Genomic DNA, 23,632 nt, shown 5'->3' on the forward strand with positions numbered 1-23,632 from the left:
GAATAAAAAAAAGAATACTAGAGGCATCATTAAATATCAATGTTAACACTTTAAATTATTATACTAACAAGTTAGGAAGGTTGTGTTACAAAATGCAACTTACCAGGTCAAAGATAAATGGTTCCAGTCTTGATCCAAAGTAATCTGTAGCTTCACGAGGTAACTGTGCAGGCATATTATCAATACTTGTCATCAAAATGCCATTTCCAGAGAGGCTATTATGAAATGAATCATGACTGAACTGATAATGAAGTAACAAATAAATAATAGATTTTTAATTTCAATGGATAATACAGGCAATCTTATTGCCTGTCATGAAAACTAGTTAAGCTAGTTTTTTACCTGCTCCACTGGGTCTCTTGAGTGTGAGCATTGTATAATACGAACGGGAAATCAATTGTTGTGAATTTGATGAACTCAATGGAGCCCTACATGTCAAAAGTCAAAAACATTTAAGTTGCTAAGTAACAACAAACATTAGGATCAGCTGATATATATCACATATTGCCAGAAGGCGTTGCGGTAGTTTTGGAATACCAGCATATGTATCCACTTTCAAAGTGCTCTGGTTGAAGTTTTTTACATTGTTCAGAGGTGATTAAGCGAGGGGTCCCTGTTGCCCAATAGACTCCATTAATAAGGACAGTTGTATAAGGAGCTATCTATAGCATGATTAATTCCTCATTAGATATTCATATAAAATTTGCCATAGTTACAATTTATTTAGAAAGCATGAGTGTAGTTACCTTTTCATGAAAATTGGAGTCATACTTATCAGGATGAGCTTTATAGTCAGGGGTGCTGTATGATCCATCATCTTTCCTAAACAAATGATCAGCTCTTCTAACAACAGTCCCATATACTTTATGAGTATCTTAATAGGAAGAAAAAGGAAAGAGGAAAGAAAGGAAGTAATAAGTTATCAGAGGATATTATGGTCTACCTCATTTTCTACAATATCTTTTAATTCATGGGGCATGACATATTTGTGAGGAAGTTCCTTAAAGATACTTTGAGCTCCTTTAAAAGAAATAATTTTATAATAATATCAAGTTATTATAGAAATACAGAATAAGGTAACTCAATAGTACAAAGTACAAAGTTATACTGCTCACTTGTGATACATTACCAGACCTGTGAAAGTGAATATCATAGGACCCAGTACTTTTGGCATAAGAACCATATTGTATTTCTCTTCCCAGGGCAGCTATTGCTGCTTTGGCTGCACTACTTGATGAGTAATTGTGTGAACAAGCAACATGCTGGAGAGAGAGAGAGGTAATTATCATGTGAATTAAATTTATAATTAGCAGGTTTTAATTACAAATCAACAAACTATTTAACAAAATGATAATACTAACTTATTTTTAGTATGTTTTCTTTCATAATTTTTTTACATATTTAAGCTAAAAATATAATTAAATAATATTATACCATAAAGGGGGTGTGGTGCCCTAGTGCCATAATCTCAGACCCAATCCATGAAGTATATTAATAAAACCTATTGTTAAAATAAAGACAAAAGAAAACAATAGTTATCTTTTTATTGGTAATTACCCATTCAGAACAGATACATTGGATATTTATAGATAATAAAATGTGGGACTTTGAAATCTATAAATACTCTCAATACAGTGTTTGTAAGTGTTAATATGGACAGTGTGACTAGATTACAGAGGATATCCTCAATGGCTGTCTTTAATGAGAGGTTCTATTTGATTTTTTGCTTGTTTTGTAGAGTAAACTAACCAGCAATCCCTGCATATTGTCCAAAAGCTACTAATCTTTGACCTTCGTTATTAACAATCTTCTCATAATCTACTAAACGTATTTGTTTTTCAAGAACAGCATCCAATAATGGCATGTTCTCCTCTTGTGCTTTGATAGTATGTGAAAAGAAAAGGTAAGTTTTATCTGGTATCAGTCTGTCTATTGGACACTGCTTTACTCCTAGAGAGAGAGAGAGAGAGAGAGAGAGAGAGAGAGAGAGAGAGGAGAGAGAGAGAGAGAGAGAGAGAGAGAGAGAGAGAGAGAGAGAGAGAGAGAGAGAGAGAGAGAGAGAGAGAGAGAGAGAGAGAGAGAGAGAGAGAGAGAGAGAGAATAACATTGTTTCCTTAAGTTCAAAGCACATCACTTTGTATTTCATTATCCATTTAATAGTACAATACATTTAATGTAATAGTTGTTGCAATATTTTAACAAGGACTCCTTTTATAGACGGCTATATTAAGTATGATTATGATTAGCCACACCCACCAATAATAACATCAGCACTGTCAATATCGTCAGTGATAATAGCACCTGCTTGTTCATATTCTGGCATAGAATAAGCCCGCCTTGTAGATGGTTGGATCAATACTCTAACACCTTTCTTTACTAGCCCTTGGACATGGCTAGGATTAATGGGAGCTCTTCTTTCCCAAACAGTGCTTTCTTCTCGTCTGATGGCAAGAGTAGGCTTGCCTCTAACGTCAGTACTGCTGTATCTTAACCATCTAAATCTAATGCTAAGCTCCTCTTGCTTTCCATGAATAGACAGTCTCTTTAAACTCCAGTAGAAAGCTTTCGTCGACATAATGATGACGGCTCTCAGAGGCGTAAATGACAATGCAACAGTGGGTACAGAAGGCGTGGCCCTATTTATTAACCCTTCGATTATTAATTATTATTATTATTATTATAATTATAATGTCACTCTTGCTCCTCTTCAGTTTCATTTTATGTACTACCAAACCACGTGATGTATTATTTACTAAAGACGCATAATAAATAAATAAACAATCTAACATGTAAAAACATTATATAAAATAACGAAAACAGACTAAAACTTTAAAAAAGTCTAGTCAACAACTACTGACCATCGTGATCAACAATGCCGTACTAAAATAGGAAAAAAAATAGTAAAAATTTGGTATTATATAGAACTAGTATATAGGGCTAGTATTATATGGGGTATTATATAGGGTTAGTATTGTATGGGGCTATTATATAGGGTTAGTATTATATGGGGCTATTATATAGGGTTAGTATTGTATGGGCTATTATACAGGGTTAGTATTATATGGGCTATTATATAGGGTTAGTATTGTATGGGGCTATTATATAGGGTAGTATTATATGGGGCTATTATATAGGGTTAGTATTGTATGGGGCTATTATATAGGGTTAGTATTATATGGGGCTATATATAGGGTTAGTATTGTATGGGGCTATTATATAGGGTTAGTATTATATGGGGCTATTATATAGGGTTAGTATTGTATGGGGCTATTATATAGGGTTAGTATTGTATGGGGCTATTATATAGGGTTAGTATTATATGGGGCTATTATATAGGGTTAGTATTGTATGGGGCTATTATATAGGGCTAGTATTGTATGGGGCTATTATATAGGGCTAGTATTGTATGGGGCTATTATATAGGGCTAGTATTGTATGGGGGGGCTATTATATAGGGCTAGTATTGTATGGGGCTATTATATAGGACTAGTATTATATGGGGCTATTATATAGGACTAGTATTATATGGGGCTATTATATAGGGCTAGTATTATATGGGGCTATTATATAGGGCTAGTATTATATGGGCTATTATATAGGGTTAGTATTATATGGGGCTATTATATAGGGCTAGTATTGTATGGGGCTATTATATAGGGCTAGTATTGTATGGGGCTATTATATAGGGCTAGTATTGTATGGGGCTATTATATAGGACTAGTATTATATGGGGCTATTATATAGGGCTAGTATTATATGGGGCTACTATATAGGACTAGTATTATATGGGGCTATTATATAGGGCTAGTATTATATAGGGCTAGTATTATATGGGCTATTATATAGGACTAGTATTATATGGGGCTATTATATAGGGCTAGTATATATGGGGCTATTATATAGGACTAGTATTATATGGGGCTATTATATAGGGTTAGTATTGTATGGGGCTATTATATAGGGCTAGTATTGTATGGGGCTATTATATAGGGCTAGTATTGTATGGGGCTATTATATAGGACTAGTATTATATGGGGCTATTATATAGGACTAGTATTATATGGGGCTATTATATAGGGCTAGTATTATATGGGGCTATTATATAGGGTTAGTATTATATGGGGCTATTATATAGGGCTAGTATTGTATGGGGCTATTATATAGGGCTAGTATTGTATGGGGCTATTATATAGGGCTAGTATTGTATGGGGCTATTATATAGGACTAGTATTATATGGGGCTATTATATAGGGCTAGTATTATATGGGGCTATTATATAGGACTAGTATTATATGGGGCTATTATATAGGGCTAGTATTATATGGGGCTATTATATAGGACTAGTATTATATGGGGCTATTATATAGGGCTAGTATTATATGGGGCTATTATATAGGACTAGTATTATATGGGGCTATTATATAGGGCTAGTATTATATAGGGCTAGTATTATATGGGCTATTATATAGGACTAGTATTATATGGGGCTATTATATAGGGCTAGTATTATATGGGGCTATTATATAGGACTAGTATTATATGGGGCTATTATATAGGGCTAGTATTATATGGGGCTATTATATAGGGCTAGTATTATATGGGGCTATTATATAGGCTAGTATTATATGGGGCTATTATATAGGGCTAGTATTATATGTAGTTATCACTAATGTTACATCGGGATAAAATCAATGTTCTAAATAAAAGGGCGTCCCTAATTTAATAGATCGATAATGAAACATTCCAATTATGATAAGTACCGCTAACCTGAATGTCAGTGAGCTCTTTGTAAAATCTCTTAGTAACTACAGCACCTGTCTCCATTGTAGGTATAACAATACGCTATATAAGGGTAAATGGATGGATATTAAATGTATTGGATGAATGGATGGATAAATGGATAGATAGATGAATGAGGGGGCGACTCACTTCTCCGAATACAAGATGCCACTTATAGGACAGACTACACAGGCAGTCCCTGCACCAAACATCTCCTCAAACTAATAAAAAAATTAAACAATCTTATGTTAGGTCTAATAGATAGATGAATAAACGGATTAATGATGGATGATAATTGGTTACATTACAGGGACTTACCCTTCCTTCATTTACAGCTGCTATTATATCTGCCATTGTCATTGTCCGCTCAGTTATTTTATAAGTTCCCTAATAAATAGTTATAATTAACATTATAAGTTAATTACAAGGGGCTTACCCAAGTATTTCCTAATTCTAACAACGAATCTCTGATTACCCCAGGTAAAATTATACCATCCAAAGGGGGCGTGGCTATCTCTGGATCTACATCAGCAATTAAAACAATGCAATTGCATTTAAATGTGTAGCCCCTCCCTCCCTCCTCTCCTATGGCATACCTCCATCTTCATTGATCCAGTGAACAAATACATTCATTGTGCCAACTTCGGTGAGCTAAAGAAAACAGGAAGTATCAATCCCATTATTATTATTGTATAACAATAGAGTGGACAGGAAGTATCACATCCCATTATTATTATTGTATAACAATAGAATGGACAGTAATGTTAATATACCAGTATTATTTATTATTATAACAAATACTAGTGGTGTGTATGTACCTGGTGATCATCTTCATTTAACCATAAGACTTGTGACATCCTTAGACTTTGCAACATCTTGTATTCTTATTGGAGGAGCATAATTGCTGTGTATGTGTGTATGAGAGAGAGAGAGAGAGAGAGAGAATGTTCTTGGAAATTTTAGCCATTATTGAACTTTTGGAGCAATTATGGCAGGCAGCTTCACTTACGCGCCCATTTTGTGTGTCCGACACCTCCTTTCCAAGCTCTGACAAAACTAGGATCAGTATACAGTTCAACAGGATTAAATGTTCCAGTTTCGAAATATGGACCAACTGGCCCAGCAATACAATAAAGTAATGCTGAACTACTTCTTTGTACTCCAATGGCAGGCTAGAGAGAGAGAGAGAGAGAGAGACAGAGACAGAGAGGGAGAGAGAGGAGAGAGAGAGACAGAGAGAGAGAGAGAGATTTAAAACAGAGATAAGTTATAATTCTGTACTTCTGTTGCAATCATAGTTGGTCTTATATAAAGAGAACAATCCTCAACATGAGGTATCCAGTCTTTATCAATTCTCAAAAGATCTTTAATACATTCTAAGAACTCAGCTCCATCAAAGGTCTAAACAACAAATTAATTTATTCCAAAAATTTTTTATAAGACAAACAAACAAAAATACTAGTAAATAATACATAATATATCTCATACTATAGGTACAAAATTTACCGGTAGACTAGTAGCGATGGCCGAATCATTAAATCTTTTCATGTTCTTCATTGGACGAAATAGTCTGATTTTACCCTCATTAGTACCACGAAATGCCTTCATACCTTCAAAACACTGCAACAAATAATTTCAAATATATTCATATGTTTGTCACATCCTTCCATTCATTCCCTCATTCATCTATCATTCATCAACCCATCAATTTATAAATCATCCATTTACCTCAATAGCATAATGAAGACAACTAGTGGCAGGAGATAGTGACAAGTTACCATATGGTAGTATCCTTGGTGTTCCCCAACCTTGTTTCTCAGTCCATTCTATTTTCAACATATGATCACTAAAGTTTTTACCAAATACTAAGTTATTCCAATCTGGTTTAGGCTTAGGATTTTGAGTGAGCGTCACTTCAATACCTTTGTGCTAAATAAGAACACAGCAATAATGTGATAAAACAAAAATAAAAAAAATACTTTTAATGACATAACTTCATCAGTTCTCACTTTTATGAGTTGTAATCATTATGATATATACCTTCTACAACGTATACCATTACATATGTTACCATGGTTACACAAAATCAACATCAGTACCATATTTATAAGTAAATGAATTACAAGGGTAGTCATTCTCAAAGGTAGATTTGGGAAACTTGTAAATTTGTTTCTCACTAATGTTCTATGTCACATGTAACCATGACAACATAATATGCAATAGGTCATGTTTATAGTTAGTTCATACAACAATAGAACAGTTTATTTTATTCCCACATTGTTTTTAAACTTGTGCTGTGCCAAATGGTGACTGCAAAGTGTAAACATAACACCATTGTCTTTAAGGCAAAGAGAATAGTGGAAACTCGTGATACACATTGCTAGCTGCACTTATTAGACTTGACAAATATAACTAGTCTACTTACAGTACAATGTCATAGTTCAAATTAGTACTAATATTCAAACTTCAAATTAATGCATCATTTTGAATTGATGATTCTACCTCTTTGAAAATTTTTAAAAATTCAGCTATAAGTACTAAATAATATGATAATATAATACACATGAGTTTGCTGTGACAATCTCCTATTTGTATTGCAATGTAATGTATACAACTCTTACCTGAAGTGTAGAGACACTTCGAACTCCCGAGAATAAATTTCTACTGCTGAAGACAATCTAAAAATTATATTTGATAAAGTTGCGCCACACCCTTAATTTATAACACCTAACTTGTAATTTAGTGTAACAATTTAAACGTACCTTTCTCAAATACATCTTCAAGTGTGGGTATTCAGGAAAATAAGAGCCTCTAAAGTAGAAAAAAACACTTTGTTTTTACAGGAACACAAGTCACAGATATCATACGATTTACTATGTCCGTATAATTCCGTAAACGTAATAATATTATACGCTTGGTCTTTGGGCGTGGCATTCGCATTTTGACGTTGCATGAGGTATCACTTCACTTTCGCTTCTCTAGGTCTAGACTTACAAGATGCCTAAACACGAATTTATGACTCCGAAGGCAATTGCCAATCGTATTAAATCGAAAGGACTGCAAAGTTGAGATGGTATTGTCAGATGTGTCAAAAACAATGTCGAGATGAAGTAAGTCAGTCGTTTAGTGATGTGTGTTACGTTGACTTGATACGTATTGTTCCTAGAATGGATTTAAATGCCATATAATGTCGGAATCTCATCAACGACAGCTGTTACTAGTGGCAGACAATCCTGGCCGATTTGTTGGTAGTTTTTCAGAGTAAGTATTTAAATATAATATGATTTGTAGTTGAGTATTATGGGCGTGGTTATATTTATATTTATCGAGTTCTATTTATTTATTTAGAGAATTTCTAAAGGGGTTCATGGACATTTTACGTCGTCAATATGGTACTAGACGGGTCCATTGCAATGTTGTTTATCAGGAGTACATCCGAGATAAAGACCATTATCACATGAATGCTACAAGAGTGAGTCACAATAATTTGAATTATGTATTAAGCTCCACCCTAATAATTAAATGCTGCAGTTTAATAGCATCTGTTAATGTGATCTAAGAACAATCACTTAATTTTTTTGATGACTTTGTCAAATAGTTAATATTATATTTTGTTTACTGATTGAAGTAGACACTTCCTAAACAACTCTATTACTAAGTATATAGTTTATATTTGTTTAAATTTACTGGACATATAAATTTAACTCTTTTTTTCTCTCTAGTGGTCTACGTTAACCGGTTTTGTGATGTGGCTTGGTAGACAAGGTCTCTGTGAGGTAGAACCAACTCCGAAAGGATGGTATATCAAATATATTGATCGTAGTCCTGAAGCTATGGAACGACAAGCAGTAAGTCAGTGGTAATTTGATGCTTGAGCCCCTGTTTATTAAAAGTTATTATAGAAGATAATCCTGTTATAAAGGAGTTAAAATTATCAGTGATGTGAGGTCATACCCAAGGATGAAGTTTATTACAGTATAATGATTGTATTAACATTATTGTTAGTAATAAGTCTAGGTACAAAATGTATCATATAGTGGGGAATATTTACGAGGGCTTTAATTTGGCAATTTAGTAAACTTTAGTGACTTTGCCAAATTTAATCCTCGCCAATTGTGGCCACGCCCATGTAAATATTAATTAATATTGTCAGATTTTAATCATTTGCCAATTTAATCTGTATAATATATTATCCTCACCAAATTTACCCACTATATGGTATCCATGTATACATGTAGATGTATTTTGTGCGTTGTTCTATTGTTGTTTGTGTTAGGCTGATGCTAAGAAAAAGAAAATGGATCGTGACGATGAAGAAAGAAGTCAGCAAATGATTGAAGATCAGATTGTTAGAGCAATGGCAGCAAAGAAAGTTAGAAAGAGAGAGAGAGAGAGTGACATACTTACTCATTTTACTATGTAGTGTAAAGGAGATGACGACGAAGAACCACAATATACTGAACTAAAGAGAAAAGATGAAAATGAAAAAAGTAAGACAGTGAAATGAATTTTTTTTAAATGACTTCTTTATATCTCTAGTCACTTTAAATTTATTTGGTACCAAACCTGAAGCAATGGCCTCTTCTCAACCAATGGACACAATGATGAGGAAAAGATGAAAAGGGATAAACTTGAAGATGACAAAAATGAGAAAGAAAGTAACTCTGGCGATGAAGGAAGAGAGAGCAGAGACAGTAACTCGGAAGTAGAGGAATCTGAAGGATTGGAAGATTCTGAAAGCTCTGAGTCTGAAGAAGAAGAAGAAGAAGAAGTGAAACCAAAAGCTATGAAATTGGAAGAGCCAGAAGACCCACCATCTTTGCCTGAAAAAGACTCTATAAAAAATCAGCCTAGTTCTGTTCCAGTGATGTAAGTGGACATGTAATTCTAATGTACAATAATTCTGTCTGATATGGTTGCTATACTGTGTTGTTAATATAGGCCTCTGGGTATTCCAAATGCTTTGAAATTAGCTGAACTTGAAGCTAAAAAGAAGAAAAGTTTAAGTCGTCAACAAGATAGGTACAATTTGTGATATTGATTGTATTAAATTGTTGGTCTATTACTAAATGTTTACTAGTTTATTGTTATATCATGTCTCACTGCAGGAAAAGAAAAACAACATCGGAATTGGATAAAATTTTTAAAGTGAGTGTGTGTGTGAGGAAAAGGAGGGGAGGGAGAGAGAGAGAGAGAGAGAGAGAGAGAGAGAGAGAGAGAGAGAGAGAGAGAGAGATTAGTAGTATAGTTATACATGTAGTTACAAACTCTTCTTCCTATAGCTTGAAGAAGAGAGAAGAGAAAAGATGAACAGACGTGATTATTGGTTACATGTGGTGAGATATATAGACACATCTAGTTTACTCCACCCCAATTCACAATATTTAGTTTACTCCACCACTTTTTGATGACTACTACGCCCTGCCCACTCACAGGGAATTGTAATCAAAGTCTTAAACAAGAGACTCGGAGAGAAGTTCTATAAAAGAAAGGAGTCATTGAAGAACTTCATGACAAGTACACTGCTACTGTTAGGATGTTGGACAGTGGAGATAAGATCAAAATTGATCAGTCGTATCTTGAGACAGTGATCCCTGCAATTTGTAACATAATAAATTACTAATAAGTAATATGTCTATTAGTAGAGGACCCCCTAATTAATGATGCTGACTCTAATTAATGAACAAAGAGATGCAATCCAGAATTCCCCTATGCAATACAATGCATATCAAATTGTGCCTTCCAAATATCATAGCAGTGCAGCCTCTTATCTTAATTAAGGGGACATCCTTGTTTCAGAGGTTATGACATCACTAGTCTATTTGTAGAATGTAGATATATAATATAACTATCATAATTATTATTAAAATAATATATGCTACTTACATAGGGAGGGATGTGCTGGTAGTGAATGGAGCATACAGAGGTTACAAAGCTAAACTGGAAGATGTTGACGTCGATAACTATAGTGTATCTGTTACTATCTCACAGGTATGATAGCTGGTTTTATATAACTTTTCATTAAATGTATTCATTATAGGGTCCCTCCCGTGGAAGATACGTAGAAAAAATAGCGTATGAAGATGTGTCAAAGATAAGCACACAGTCTTTCCATTTGCTCGTTGACTTGCTTCCATTTTCTGCATAAACATGCCATGTACTATAAATAGTAGCATGACATGTTGCTATAAATAGCAACATGTCATGTGCTATAAATAATACATCCATACTATAATCAATTATTTCAGTTATTTGTATGTTACATAATTAGGTCACATGATAGTCATAAATAATTTATTATAATAGCCCAATTATATTAAACTTGATCACACAAGAAATAAGTCGATCACATGATGTGTCATGTGACGATCACATGATAATCATGCTTTACAAATAATAATATACATATATAGAAGGTAATGAATATTGCTAAATTGCTAAAACAATATAAATTAAATGGTCACTATTAAAATCAAAATAATGAACCCTAAATTAACAATGTATGCATGTACATATATATTTCCCGCCTAAAATACAGAGGGGAAGCCCCTCAATTAGAGAAGGTATACCACTCTAAAAGAAGACTAAGAGAATTAGAAGAAATAGGCGAATGTTGCAGATATTATAGCTATAGCTATTGAGACAAGAGTTATAACAGAGAGTACTTTAAGACGAGGATCAAAATGAGGAGGTGGGGTCTCTAACAACGAGACTTCAGATGAGGAGGCAGATGGAGTTGAGTTAGCTTTTGTTTCAGCTAATGTCTCCTGGAGTTGATGTAGTTGTTCTGTAAGTGACTTGGCCTGGAAAAAGATGTGTTAATAAAAATTATTAGTTATTAGCTATGCTAGTTAATTAACTATTTGCAGTCCTGGTTAATTAACTATTATTATTTATTATTTATATACCTCTATTTGTACTTCAGTTAATTCAGCTTGTAGGTTATTCTATGAAGTAAAAAACATTTATTAATTACATGTACTTTTGTATTGTAAGCATGTACAATATGTACACTACCATAGTACATGTATTACATGTACATGTATACATAGTAGTACCATTACATGTACATGTAATACATGTACATGTGATGTAACATGTACATGTAATACATGTACATGTAGTACATGTACATGTAGTACATGTAACATGTAATGGTCTAACATGTATATGTATTACATTATGTATTGTACATGTACATGTATTCTTATGTATATTGCCTTTATTTTATATGTATTGAATTACATTACTTTTTAATACTTATTACACATACTTTTAAAAATAATATTATATTTGATATACATATCGTTTAAATATCAAATAATTGATATGAAAACAAACTATAAAACATAATATTTAAAATGATACAGTTTTAAATATAAATTTTAAATCTTGCTTCTCACCTGTTTCCGTCTGTTCTCTTCAGTAACAGAAGAATGATCAGATTGTATGTTTAATAATTTAACTTCCAGCTTCTTCCTTTCTTCTACTTAATACTAACTATCTCATCATCTCTCTGAATAAGTGCTTGATTTAATTGCTCTGACAATCTCCTCATCTCCAGTAATTGAGCTAAATCAATAAAAGGAGAATCAGTCTAATTTTACCTCAGTCTCAGAATCTTCAGTCTCTCCTTTTGGTCTCAGTCTTAGCATCTTCAGTCTCTCAGTTTTTGGTCTCAGTCTTAGCATCTTCAGTCTCTAGTTTTGGTCTCAGTCTCTCAGTCTCAGTCTTAGCATCTTCAGTCTCTCAGTTTTGGTCTCAGACTCTTTGGTACCTTGGCATTGTTCCAAATCTGTAGGTAAGTCAGTGACATCCGATGTAGTGTACTGTCTGTTAACTAACACTTCACCTGTGAGAGAAAACATTTATCGCCCATTCATCATCCATATCTTTTCTAACCTCTTAATTTTTCTAATTCTTTTCTCTGTTGTTCTAAGGACCCCTGTGTTGTCATATCAGTCAAAGTTTTAGACTTAGTCTCCAGTTCTTGCTCTAAACAGTAACTTTTCTTTAGACGACAATTCTAACTGACCTATAAACAATGACATACCCGTTATCTACCCAGCTAGCTATTCACTTCCCAGTATATTATTAATATAAGATTATATTCATGTTAATACTAAGATACAAATACTCACAGAACCAGATGGCCATATTTTCTTATAGCCACTTACAACTAGTCAGACAACAAACTCTACCTTTTAATTCTTCTATTTGTTTTGCATTGTATCATGTAGCTTTTTTAAGACTTGATATCTCAACTGATAGTTTGTTGTACTTATCCTCTGGCATTTTCAACTGTTCACTAAAATCATTGCCTTCAAAAAAATCATGCAAGAGAAAAAAAAACAATTTTATACAAGTAGATTTTGGCATACATTACAATTAAATCTCATTACGTCTATCTTATTTAATGTGCTCTGTGAACTTTTCATTATTTACTTACTAATAGGGAACCTCCTTTAATTAAAAACAATTAATTACAATCTCATATGTCCATAGAGACTTTCAAGACAACACAGTAAGTAATGCAGTGAGCATTTGCTCTAGTCCTATCATCGTGATGACACTTAACCCACTTTTCTTAGCCATTTGTGTACAAACTGAGTTCTAGTACTTACTTGTTTTGGGATTTGAATATAGCGTTGAAGTAATAGTCATTTCAATGTCTGGCTCTTGTATTCTTTCTCTCGTCAAATTCTCCATTCTCTACAGACTGGGTTCCCATGTCTGTAAACAGTCTCAGTCTCAGTCTCACCACTTATGCATTGACCATTACATCTATAGTAAGACAATATTAAGAGGTGTGGTTTGATTATACACCCACCATCTCTAATCATATGCATAGTTCCTGGTTCTTCGTTATCTCTGATCTTTACAGCTGTTAGTTTGTCTCTCTTGTGTAAGAGATCTAATTCTATTTTAACTTGACTTAATTCATCATCTCTTTCCTTTAGACGTACTATTAAAAACAACATATATCATTATTAGTAAATAATATATAATACTTACCACAGTGACCTAGGATGGCTACCATTAGTAAGCTCTAGACTAGTAAACATCAGTACTTAACATAGTTCCCTAGGATGGCTAACCATTAGTAGCTCTGACTAGTAACATCAGTACTTACCACAGTGGACCTAGGATAGCTACCATTAGTAAGCTCTAGACTAGTAAACATCAGTACTTAACATAGTGACCTAGGATAATTACCATTATTAAGTTCTAGATTACTAAAAACATCAGTGCTTACCACAGTCTACCATTAGTAACCTTTAGTCTAGACAAACATCTGTACTTACCATAGCAAAGTAGGATATTTACTATTAGACTAGTACTTAACCTAGGATAACTACCATTAGCAAACCTCTAGACATGAGTACTTACTACAATGACCTAGATTCACTAGATAACTTTTCTTGCTACATTTTGTTGAATCTAATTCAGATCTAGCAGCATCCAACTCCACTTGAAGACTTTCTTTACTTGATGCAAGTTGATTCAATTCATCCATATTCTAATAAAAGTAGGTGGAGTTTCAATATCAAGAAGCCAAGCAACAAAACATACTTTCCTTCTAAATCTGTTTTTTTCTTTTTCTAACAATTTCACTTGTTCACTTAATTTACTGACTTGTGTGAATGCTACAGAAAACAGGACATCACATGAACATCACATGATAATCAGATGACAGCTTACATCCTGTTTTAAGGGCTTCATAAAAGTGTCCGATATCTCTGACATTCCTCTTCTGCTTTGTCATAGTCTCTCTGTTACCATAGAAATGAAAGAATGACATCATAATTACAACAACTGTTTTACCTGAAGTTGAGATAACTTAGCGGTGGAATCAATTTTTTCTTGTAACAAGTTTCGAACAGTCTCCTAATTAAAGGGACCATGGTCAAAGGGTGTATCTAATATAGATCAGTACCTTTGAAGTCTTCTCTGTGTTTTGTGTTTTTCTTCTAAGTTTTTTTGTGAGTTGCTTTCTTAATTCATCTTCGCTAATATTACGAGAATACACCTGTAATTGATTCTCTAACATCTCTAGTCTCGATAATAACTCATCTTCTTTAACAATACTCTACAAAGAAAGAAATAATTTCAGACACATCCAGATAATTAGATATATAACAAAAAAGAAATAATTTGTTTAAAATTAGAGTCTTATAAGTACTAGCATCTAACACATCTCATAATGACTCCTCTAATTAAAGATACACTCTATATTCAGAACACTTGTTCTAGTATGACATATACTAGAACTTTTAATGTAGTATACTAGTATATAGTAAGATTAAAATATGGCAGGTTCTAAGATCTCATAGAGTTGAAGTAGCATTGTAGTACTTAGTAATGTACATCATTTTGTTATGGTAACTTACAATCATGTTATCTTTTGCTAGTGCATGAGCTGTTGTTAGTACCTCCTGCATTGATTGCTATGTTATTTTCTACCTCTTGTTCACGAGAAAGAGCATTCTACAAAGATTTAGAATAATGATATATGTTGTGCTCTCTCTCTCTCTCTCTCTCTTGGTAAGGAAGGCAACAAACTTAAATGCAATTTAAAAGCTACCTTATTTGTGTCATGCAAAATATACAAAATATATACAAAGTTATACAGAGTTTATCACACTTAGTTTTATATGCTATGTAAATAGTAAACATGAGATCAAGTTACTACATGTAATAATAATTACCTGTACAATCTGCATGACTTGTTGAATATCTGGATCAGGTCTAGTGTATGAATGGATGTTAGATAAAATGAATGAAAAGATGGATGGATGGTTGGTTAGATAAATGAATGAAAAGATGGATTGAATGGATGGCTTTGTTGGTACTACTTCCCCAGGTAGTTCTTTATCATTTATAAATATTTAACAGTAGCAATAATACATCCATGAGTCACTATAAATAAAAATATAGATGTGGTTTAGAAGGATGGTTAGTACAAAGGATGTGCTAAATAATAATTATGATGATATATAGGTAATAGTATCCTGGTAAGTAGGTAGTCTAGAGCTTACTAATGGTAGCTATCCTAGGTCTCTGTGGTAAATACTGATGTTAGTCTAGAGCTTACTAATGGGTAGCTATCCTAGGTCACTGTGGTAAGTACTGATGTTTGACTAGTCCTAGAGCTTACTAATGGTAGCATCCTAGGTCACTGTGGTAGTACTGATGTTTACTAGTCTAGAGCTATAATGGTAGCTATCCTAGGTCACTGTAGTAAGTACTGATGTTTACCTGTCTAGAGCTTACTCAATGGTAGCTATCCTAGGTCACTGTGGTAAGTTACTGATGTTTACTAGTCTAGAGCTTACTAATGGTAGCTATCCTAGGTCTCTGTGGTAAATATGTGTTGACTAGTCTCTTACCTAATGGTAGCATCCTAGGTCACTGTGGTAAGTACTGATGTTTCACTAGTTAGAGCTTACTAATGGTAGCTATCCTAGGTCACTGTGGTAAGTACTGATGTTACTAGTCTAGAGCTTACTAATGGTAGCTATCCTAGGTCACTGTGGTAAATACTGATTTCACTAGTCTAGAGCTTACTAATGGTAGCTATCCTAGGTCACTGTGGTAAGTACTGATGTTTACTAGTCTAGAGCTTACTAATGGTAGCTATCCTATGTAACTGTGGTAAATATGATTTTTACTACGTCTAGAGCTTACTAATGGTAGCTATCTAGGTCACTGTGGTAAGTACTGATGTTTACTAGTCTAGAGCTTACTAATGGTAGCTATCCTAGGTCACTGTGGTAAGTACTGATGTTTACTAGTTCTAGAGCTTACCTAATGGTAGCTATCCTAGTCACTGTGGTAAATACTGATGTTTACTAGTCTAGAGCTTACTAATGGTAGCTATCCTAGGTCACTGTGGTAATACTGATCAATTTTTAACAATTCCATTTACAAACTTATTAAGTTTACACATTAACTAAGATGACAATAACACAAGTAAAATATTCATTAATGATTTTTTAAAAAGTAAACTTTATTTATTCTCACTTTTAAATGTCAACTCACCTTTTTTCTCTACATTAACATTGACTCCAAACTGTATGATATCACGAGTTTTGATCTCTGAGGGGGGGGCTCTCCTCCCCTGAGGGACTCAGCCACACTCATTGACAAAAGTCCCATACTACTCTTGTATCTCGAATAAAAAACTACAATGAAATTATAAAATCACGTGATGTCATGTATAAACCCAAAAGCCTAAAACCTACCTTTCCCTTTTCAAACCAAATTAAAGCATGATTTCTTGAGAGGACTCGACATCGAAAATGAGGTTGTTCTTGAGAGATCTTTTTCTTATCTACCGGTCTCCCCACTTTAAGTGTGGTTCTTCTAAAATACATTCTCGTTGAGCAAAAGGATGGGAGCGGGCATGAGGAATCAATACTATTTTTGGCACGACTTGCTCTTGGGCAGCCATGATTGAATGTTAACTCGTTGCTTTTATTGGGTGTGTATGGGTGTGGTCAACAGGGTTTAATTAGGGGGTGTGTTTAATTAATTCATAAAACACGTGGAGATGGAAAATTCACCTAAGAGATCTTGTCCGGACCCTGATACTGTTCCTATATTCAATTCTCTGCACGAGTTTGCTCAAGGCAGCGAAGTCAATGAAATTCGTTATAAAAATTTAGTCGAAAAGTTCACATAAAATATGGCAATCCACCAAAATACTTAGCTCGTGCTCCTGGCCGTGTCAATCTGATTGGTGAACATATTGACTATTGTGGGTTATGGTGTATTACCAATGGCATTAGAGCAGGACATAGCAATGGCTTTTTCTCCAAACAATTCCGACACTATTAATGTAGCTGATGTTGAGAGACAATATGTACCACATGTATCCAAATTTAGTTCCTATACCATTGAAGGGCGTGGCTTGGTACAACTACTTCTTGTGTGGTTTTAAAGGTATAGTCGAAGAGTTTAAGATTGAGAAACCTTGTGGTATGGGATACTGACCGATGGTAGCATTCCACCAAGTGCTGGGCTTTCAAGCTCATCTGCTTTAGTTTGTTGTGCATCGTTGGTTACAGTATGTGGAAATAATATAGCTTTTGCCTAGTAAAAAATATATTTGCTGATTTGTGTGCTCGTTCAGAGCGATTTTATTGGTACACAAGGTGGTGGGATGGACCAGGCTATATCATTTCTTGCCGAATCTGGTCAAGCTATCATGATTGATTTTAATCCATTGCGATGTACGGAGGTGTCTTTACCAGCTGGGCATTGTTTTATCATAGCTAATTGTGGTGTTGGCATGAATAAAGCTGCTACTCTGAGCTTTAATGAGAGAGTTGTGGAGTGTCGTTTAGCAGCTAAACTGTTTAGCTTGTTCCAAGGGAAAAGAGTGGAGAGAAGATATCCAAGTTACAGCAATTTCAACAACTCCTGGACCTTGAGCTGCAAGGTATGGCAGCTATAGTGAAAAGAATGTCTACATGAGGAACCATACACAAAAGAAGAAATAATGTCAGCTCCTTGGAATACCTAATGGCACATTAAATTGAAATGCTTTAGCAGAAATGAGCCCACAAGCTAAAGAAGCTGCAGAACGACTAGAGGGATTCAAATTGTTTCAACGTGCCTCTCATGTCTATCAAGAGGCTAATCGTGTTATTCAATTTAAGCAACAGCTAATTCTTCTGAAAATAGCGCAAAACTGCTACAGGTATTCAGTTAGGAGAGCTTATGAATGCTAGCCACACCAGCTGTAGTCAGTGTATGAATGCAGCTGTCCTGAGTTAGACCAGTTGGTAAATGTATGTACCAGTAATGGAGCTCTAGGGTCACGTCTCACAGGTGCAGGTTGGGGAGGATGCACTGTCTCCCTTGTTGCTGAGGGAAGTTTAGAGGGGTTCTTGGAGTCTGTGGCAACAAATTATTATAGGAAACTGCAGGAGAGTTAGAAAAGAGTTTGTTTGCAACAAAAACCAGGTCCTGGTGCAGCTTTATGCAATTTTCAGTGAAATGACTAACTAGTTTCCATTTGATTTTTTTATTAATTGAATGATAGCTTTTTCTAATTTACTAGTATTAAATTATGGGCGTGGTAATGCACATGTGCTCATTTGGTGGTTTAATTTGACATCTGAAGTGGTGAAAGAAGTAGATCAAACAAACCATTATTGCAGAAAGAACTTCATTATTTCAAAGAGAATATGGAGAACTTCATTAAACAATTTGCACTCCAAGAAAGGCCAGAAGATATAGGATTTGGGAAGTGAACAGATTATCTAACATGTGTCCTTGCTAGGCATTGTCAGTTCTGACTATTGTCTCCCAGACCTTATCAAGACATGAGATATGTTTGAAGATCAACCATTTGCCTAATGTTGGTCCCCTGGCGTTGCAGTGAGCTGGACCATTGACATAAATCCCAGTAATACCCTGTGGGATCTTCATTAAAGTAAGCGGGTCTTTACTTTTTAACCCCTTTTTTAATTGTCCCAGTGTCAGTATGGGTAAGAAACAGCATTAAAAGACAATTTATAAGTTTAATACAAAGATGAACAGGTCTGAAAGTGGCTAGATTATGTTCCTATTTTTTAAGTTCCATTTCCCTCTCTTTCCTTCAATACTTCACTTGTACAGAATGTTGTAAGTTATTATTGATTAACCACCTTGTTACTATGACAACTGTTTGCTATAGTAACCCTATCTCTAGGCTCATTATTCAATAGGAGCTGTAGCATAGTCCTTTACATCTACAATATCTGCTCCAGTAACAGAGAATGAAGCTGTTAATAGAAGACTAATACACTGTATGTACATGTACATGTACATGTATATCATTACATGTAACCAACTGTAGCCATTAAAAAGTGAATTGTTTATATATAATAATTATTACTGCTATAGTATAGATCCTAGTATACAGTAGTAATAGTTACATGCTGTGTTTAAAAGTGCCAGTATGGATGCCATACTTTAATGTGAAATTAATACATTTAGGTTCCAATGTTTAAGGTTTAGGGTCTGGAGTATAATATTAATTTCACATTAAAGTATGACATTCTATTACCAGCACTCTAGACACTGCCATAATTATATGTCATTGTAAAATATAACATTGATTTTTACTCTGTTCTTGTTTCATGATCATAGAACTCAACATAGTGATGCTGTCAAACAACTACACTGTGAAATTGAGATACTTAAATTAGACAACAAAGGTAATGTTACTGTATTCCATTATGTATGTGATATTGATATCTTGTTTAGAGTTAAATTTTAAACTCGTCATGTGCAGATTGTGGTTGAATACAATCAAGTGAGATTACTAGTTAGTAAATGTATTTTACATGTAGACTGGGACTGCCTACATTTGTATATACATACTTCAGACTGAGTCCTATAACTAGTATATCGACTTTTCAGACTGAGTCTTTTCTATAGCTACAAAGAGTAGACAGAGTTATAGAAAACCCAAGAAAAGTGATAGCTCAAAATTTGAGGATAAACTAAGACCATTCATGTTAGAGAAGGAAATGAGAGAGTTGCTGAATGTATTATGGAATGAAAGAAGTCGAAATAGTAAACCAATGAAAGTCATTGAACAAAGAATGTAACAAAGGTACTACTGATGTAGAACACACAAATTCATCTGCTAAATACTACATTATATTATATGCTGTATCTTCAAGTACTATAATTATTCATTGTGTTAATAGTATGTTTTTATAACTTAACTTTTCTTCTTTTCTTGTTAAGTTATAATCACTCAGATACCGAGAGTGAGGTTGTTCATCAAGATGAAAGAGGAGACAGTCTCACATTAGACAAGTGTTAAAACAGTTTATACAAGATTTAAGGTTAAAAATGAGTGCTAGACTCACGAGGTATAGTAAGAAAAAAAATGTTTTTGACATTCATATGTCCATTGATATGTCTTTTTTTATTCATCCATTGATTTATCCATGAATCCATTTGTAGGTTTCATTCGTCTATTTCTGTAAATGTAAATATGATCGTCATGTTTAGTCATTCTTTTATTTGTTCCTCTAGTTAGGAAATCAATTAATAGCTGATCTTCAAGACTTGTTATTCTCAGATAAATGGACACCAGATGCATATCTCATAGCCAGAGCTTATGTACCTGATGACTTTAAGAGAGATGATAAAGATAACTTTACCAATAATGAAAGGTACATGTGAGAAGACTGTCAATATGTGTATGTGTGTGTCATTTATTTAACTCTAGGTCTAGACTGCCGCAACTAGTATGACACAATGACCAAAGTGTAACTGAATACATTTAAGTACTTTTGATTAAAATTCTATGAGAGTCCTAGCCATTTCAATTTGTTTTAAACAAGTCAAAAAACTACCAAATATAAAATTTATATTCATTGTTTAATTTTCATTAAGAATTGGTTTAAAAATCTGTAAATAGTAAATTAACCAGTTCTTAATTTTACTAATACTTAAAAACAATAAATAGCTTTAGAAGTATAAAGTAACTCATACTTTATGATTTTTTTGTTATTCCCCATGAATAAGACAAACATATCGTCGTCTTTAAAAGAGTGTCCATCCTCCACAGCTCCCAGCTCACACAATTACCTACCTAATCCAGTATCAGAACATCCTCCATGATTTACAAAGAACTAGATTAGGTATATTGACACAAAAGACCATTTTAATTATTGTAGCATAATATTTTTTCTGAAATATAGAATCTCAGTGTTTTTTTTTAAATACATTAGTAGCAATAAAGAGAATGAGAGTTTATAAGTAATATCCATTATTAGAATCATATGTCTGTCTACATGTACTTACAAGTATTCTATGAAGCCAGTAATTCTTAGCAACTTAAACAAACCTGAGCTAGGTAGCTAGGTAGCTAGTCAATGAATTATATCTAAAACAGTTACTAGTATAGAATAAATGTCTCTAATATTCTTACAAGATATCAATAAACTGGACAAGATCCATACAAAATCAAAGAAACTTCATAATCACTGTCAACTTTCAACTTAAAGATCTTACTCTCTGTACATATATAGTAAACTAAGTGACACTTGATGAACAGTAGATTATCATCTAATAACATGTTAAATGGCAAACTGACAATTTTCATTAATTTACAAAATGTAAAGTTTGTCAATAAAAAATAAAATTGTGATTGATACATTAAAAATTGATCTATTTAAACTACATAATTTTTCTAAGCTAACACTGACAGATCTGGTTCATGTAGCTAGTGGGCTACACTATGATAGTTGTCTCCTTCATATCTATACTATATAGTTTCACTATTTCATAATATATATACACAGATAATACTGAGACCACTAAACTGTCTAGATTGGAATTTTCTGATAGAATATATTATACCTTTTATTGCTTTAAACTATATTTTCTTTCTACTAACAACTTGTAGAATGTTAAAACTACTTGTATATTGAAGATTTCAATTATAGTTGTAATCAAATCAATTAAAAATCAATTAATGTTTGGTCACGCGTGTAGTTGTTTCCCGCCAAATTTGTCACAAGCTTGTGTTGACTGGTTGTTCAATTTCAAGCATGACGAGATTTCTGATATTATAAAAGAACTCCATTTTGCATACTTTAATTATAAGGTGAGTCTCTCCATCCATCCATCTCACATCTATTCTGCAGTTGTTACAAATAACTCTCTCTTTCTTTCTCTATGTTCTCTACGATTCGCCTCATCGTTGGATCATCTCCCTTCGTTGGATCAAACTCATCTCATCGTTGGATAACCTCTCGTCGCTGGATCATCTTTTTATTTTAGTTATGTCATCTTTATCTGTTTCTTTTCTTTTTTGTTTTTTTTTTGTTTTCAAACTTATTTTTTTAATTTTTGTCAATTGATTTTTTGAATTTTTAGAAAAAAAATTTCCTCTCTTCGTTCCTACAGGACTCAACTGTTTCTTCTTGGGTGTTCTCTGCTGATCTTGACTGTTCTTCTTTGATGTCTTCTGATGATGTTCTTGACTGTTTTCTTCTCTGTGTCTTCTGATGTTTCTTGACTGTTTTCTCTCTGTGTCTTCTGATGTTCTGTTCTTCTCTGATGTTCTCATGACGGGTTCTTCTCTGATGTTCTTGACTGTTCTTCTTTCTCTGACGTTCTCTGGATGTAAAAGATGATGTCGCTCTCCTGCCCTGTCTCTTCTGTCTTCCTTCAAGCCTTCTTTCCTCTTCTTTTTATTTTTATTTTTTAATTTTATTTTGGGCTATTCCAGCCCATACACTATACACACACCTCATACAATCCCTATTAATCATCTCCTCCCTGCCGCCTGGCGGCCTAAAAAAAATTTTTTAATATCCAAGGCCGCCAGGTGGCGGGGAGAGCTCTGATCTTCTAGGGTGCGTGTGTTGTGTGCTGTGTGTTGTGTGTGTGTTTTGATGGTCCCTTTTCACTTCCTCTGTCTCTCTTCACTCTCTATCCATTATTGTCTCCACCAGTTCATTTAATAACTCTTTTTTTTCTTTCCTTGCAGGAGCAGCACTGTTGAAGAAGGTGAGCTTATCTCTCCATCCATTTCATTCATTCTTTAGTAATCCAGTTCTTTACAACAACTCTCTCTTTTCTTTCTCTATGTTCTCTACTTGTGGAGTGACTGGACTCTTGGGGACTTTCACTACTGAAACTGTCTTATTTTTAAGTTATTTTTTATTTCTTTTTTATTGTATTTTTTCATGTTTTTTTACAGTTTGTTAGTATATTGTTTTTAATTTATTATATTGAACTTCTCAAAAAAACATTTCTCACTAAAATTTGCCAAAAGTCAATTATCTTAATTTCAGTTATATTTTTAAGTTATTTTTATTTTCTTTTTTATTGT

At 33.8% G+C, this 23,632-nt stretch overlaps 2 protein-coding genes and 1 pseudogene across 2 annotated transcripts; 2 read left to right on the top strand and 1 right to left on the bottom strand.

The window, feature by feature from the left end:
- Window positions 1–103: 103 nt before the first annotated feature.
- LOC121391280 (branched-chain-amino-acid aminotransferase-like) lies at window positions 104–7,556 on the bottom strand (the record flags this gene model as incomplete). The annotated part of the gene is made up of 12 exons (XM_041522965.1): window positions 7,542–7,556; window positions 6,508–6,708; window positions 6,286–6,399; window positions 6,061–6,180; window positions 5,785–5,951; window positions 5,598–5,643; window positions 5,376–5,430; window positions 5,216–5,301; window positions 5,098–5,166; window positions 4,930–5,000; window positions 747–822; window positions 104–241 (listed from the first exon to the last, which is right to left on the bottom strand). Coding segments are annotated over exons 1-12 (1,158 nt in total), but the record flags the coding sequence as incomplete, so codon positions are not given.
- A 220-nt stretch (window positions 7,557–7,776) lies between these two features.
- LOC121391270 (DNA/RNA-binding protein KIN17-like) lies at window positions 7,777–10,927 on the top strand. The gene is given in 12 exon segments (XM_041522958.1): window positions 7,777–7,837; window positions 7,840–7,889; window positions 7,946–8,040; window positions 8,128–8,251; window positions 8,502–8,627; window positions 9,056–9,142; window positions 9,203–9,269; window positions 9,417–9,643; window positions 10,215–10,260; window positions 10,263–10,382; window positions 10,670–10,770; window positions 10,820–10,927. Coding segments are annotated over 12 exon segments (1,212 nt in total).
- A 6,154-nt stretch (window positions 10,928–17,081) lies between these two features.
- On the top strand, window positions 17,082–18,238 carry LOC121391271 (annotated as a pseudogene).
- The last annotated feature ends 5,394 nt before the right edge of the window (window positions 18,239–23,632 follow it).

The sequence above is a fragment of the Gigantopelta aegis genome, unplaced genomic scaffold (genome assembly GCF_016097555.1).
Source record: "Gigantopelta aegis isolate Gae_Host unplaced genomic scaffold, Gae_host_genome ctg2032_pilon_pilon, whole genome shotgun sequence".
Lineage (NCBI taxonomy): Eukaryota > Metazoa > Mollusca > Gastropoda > Neomphalida > Peltospiridae > Gigantopelta > Gigantopelta aegis.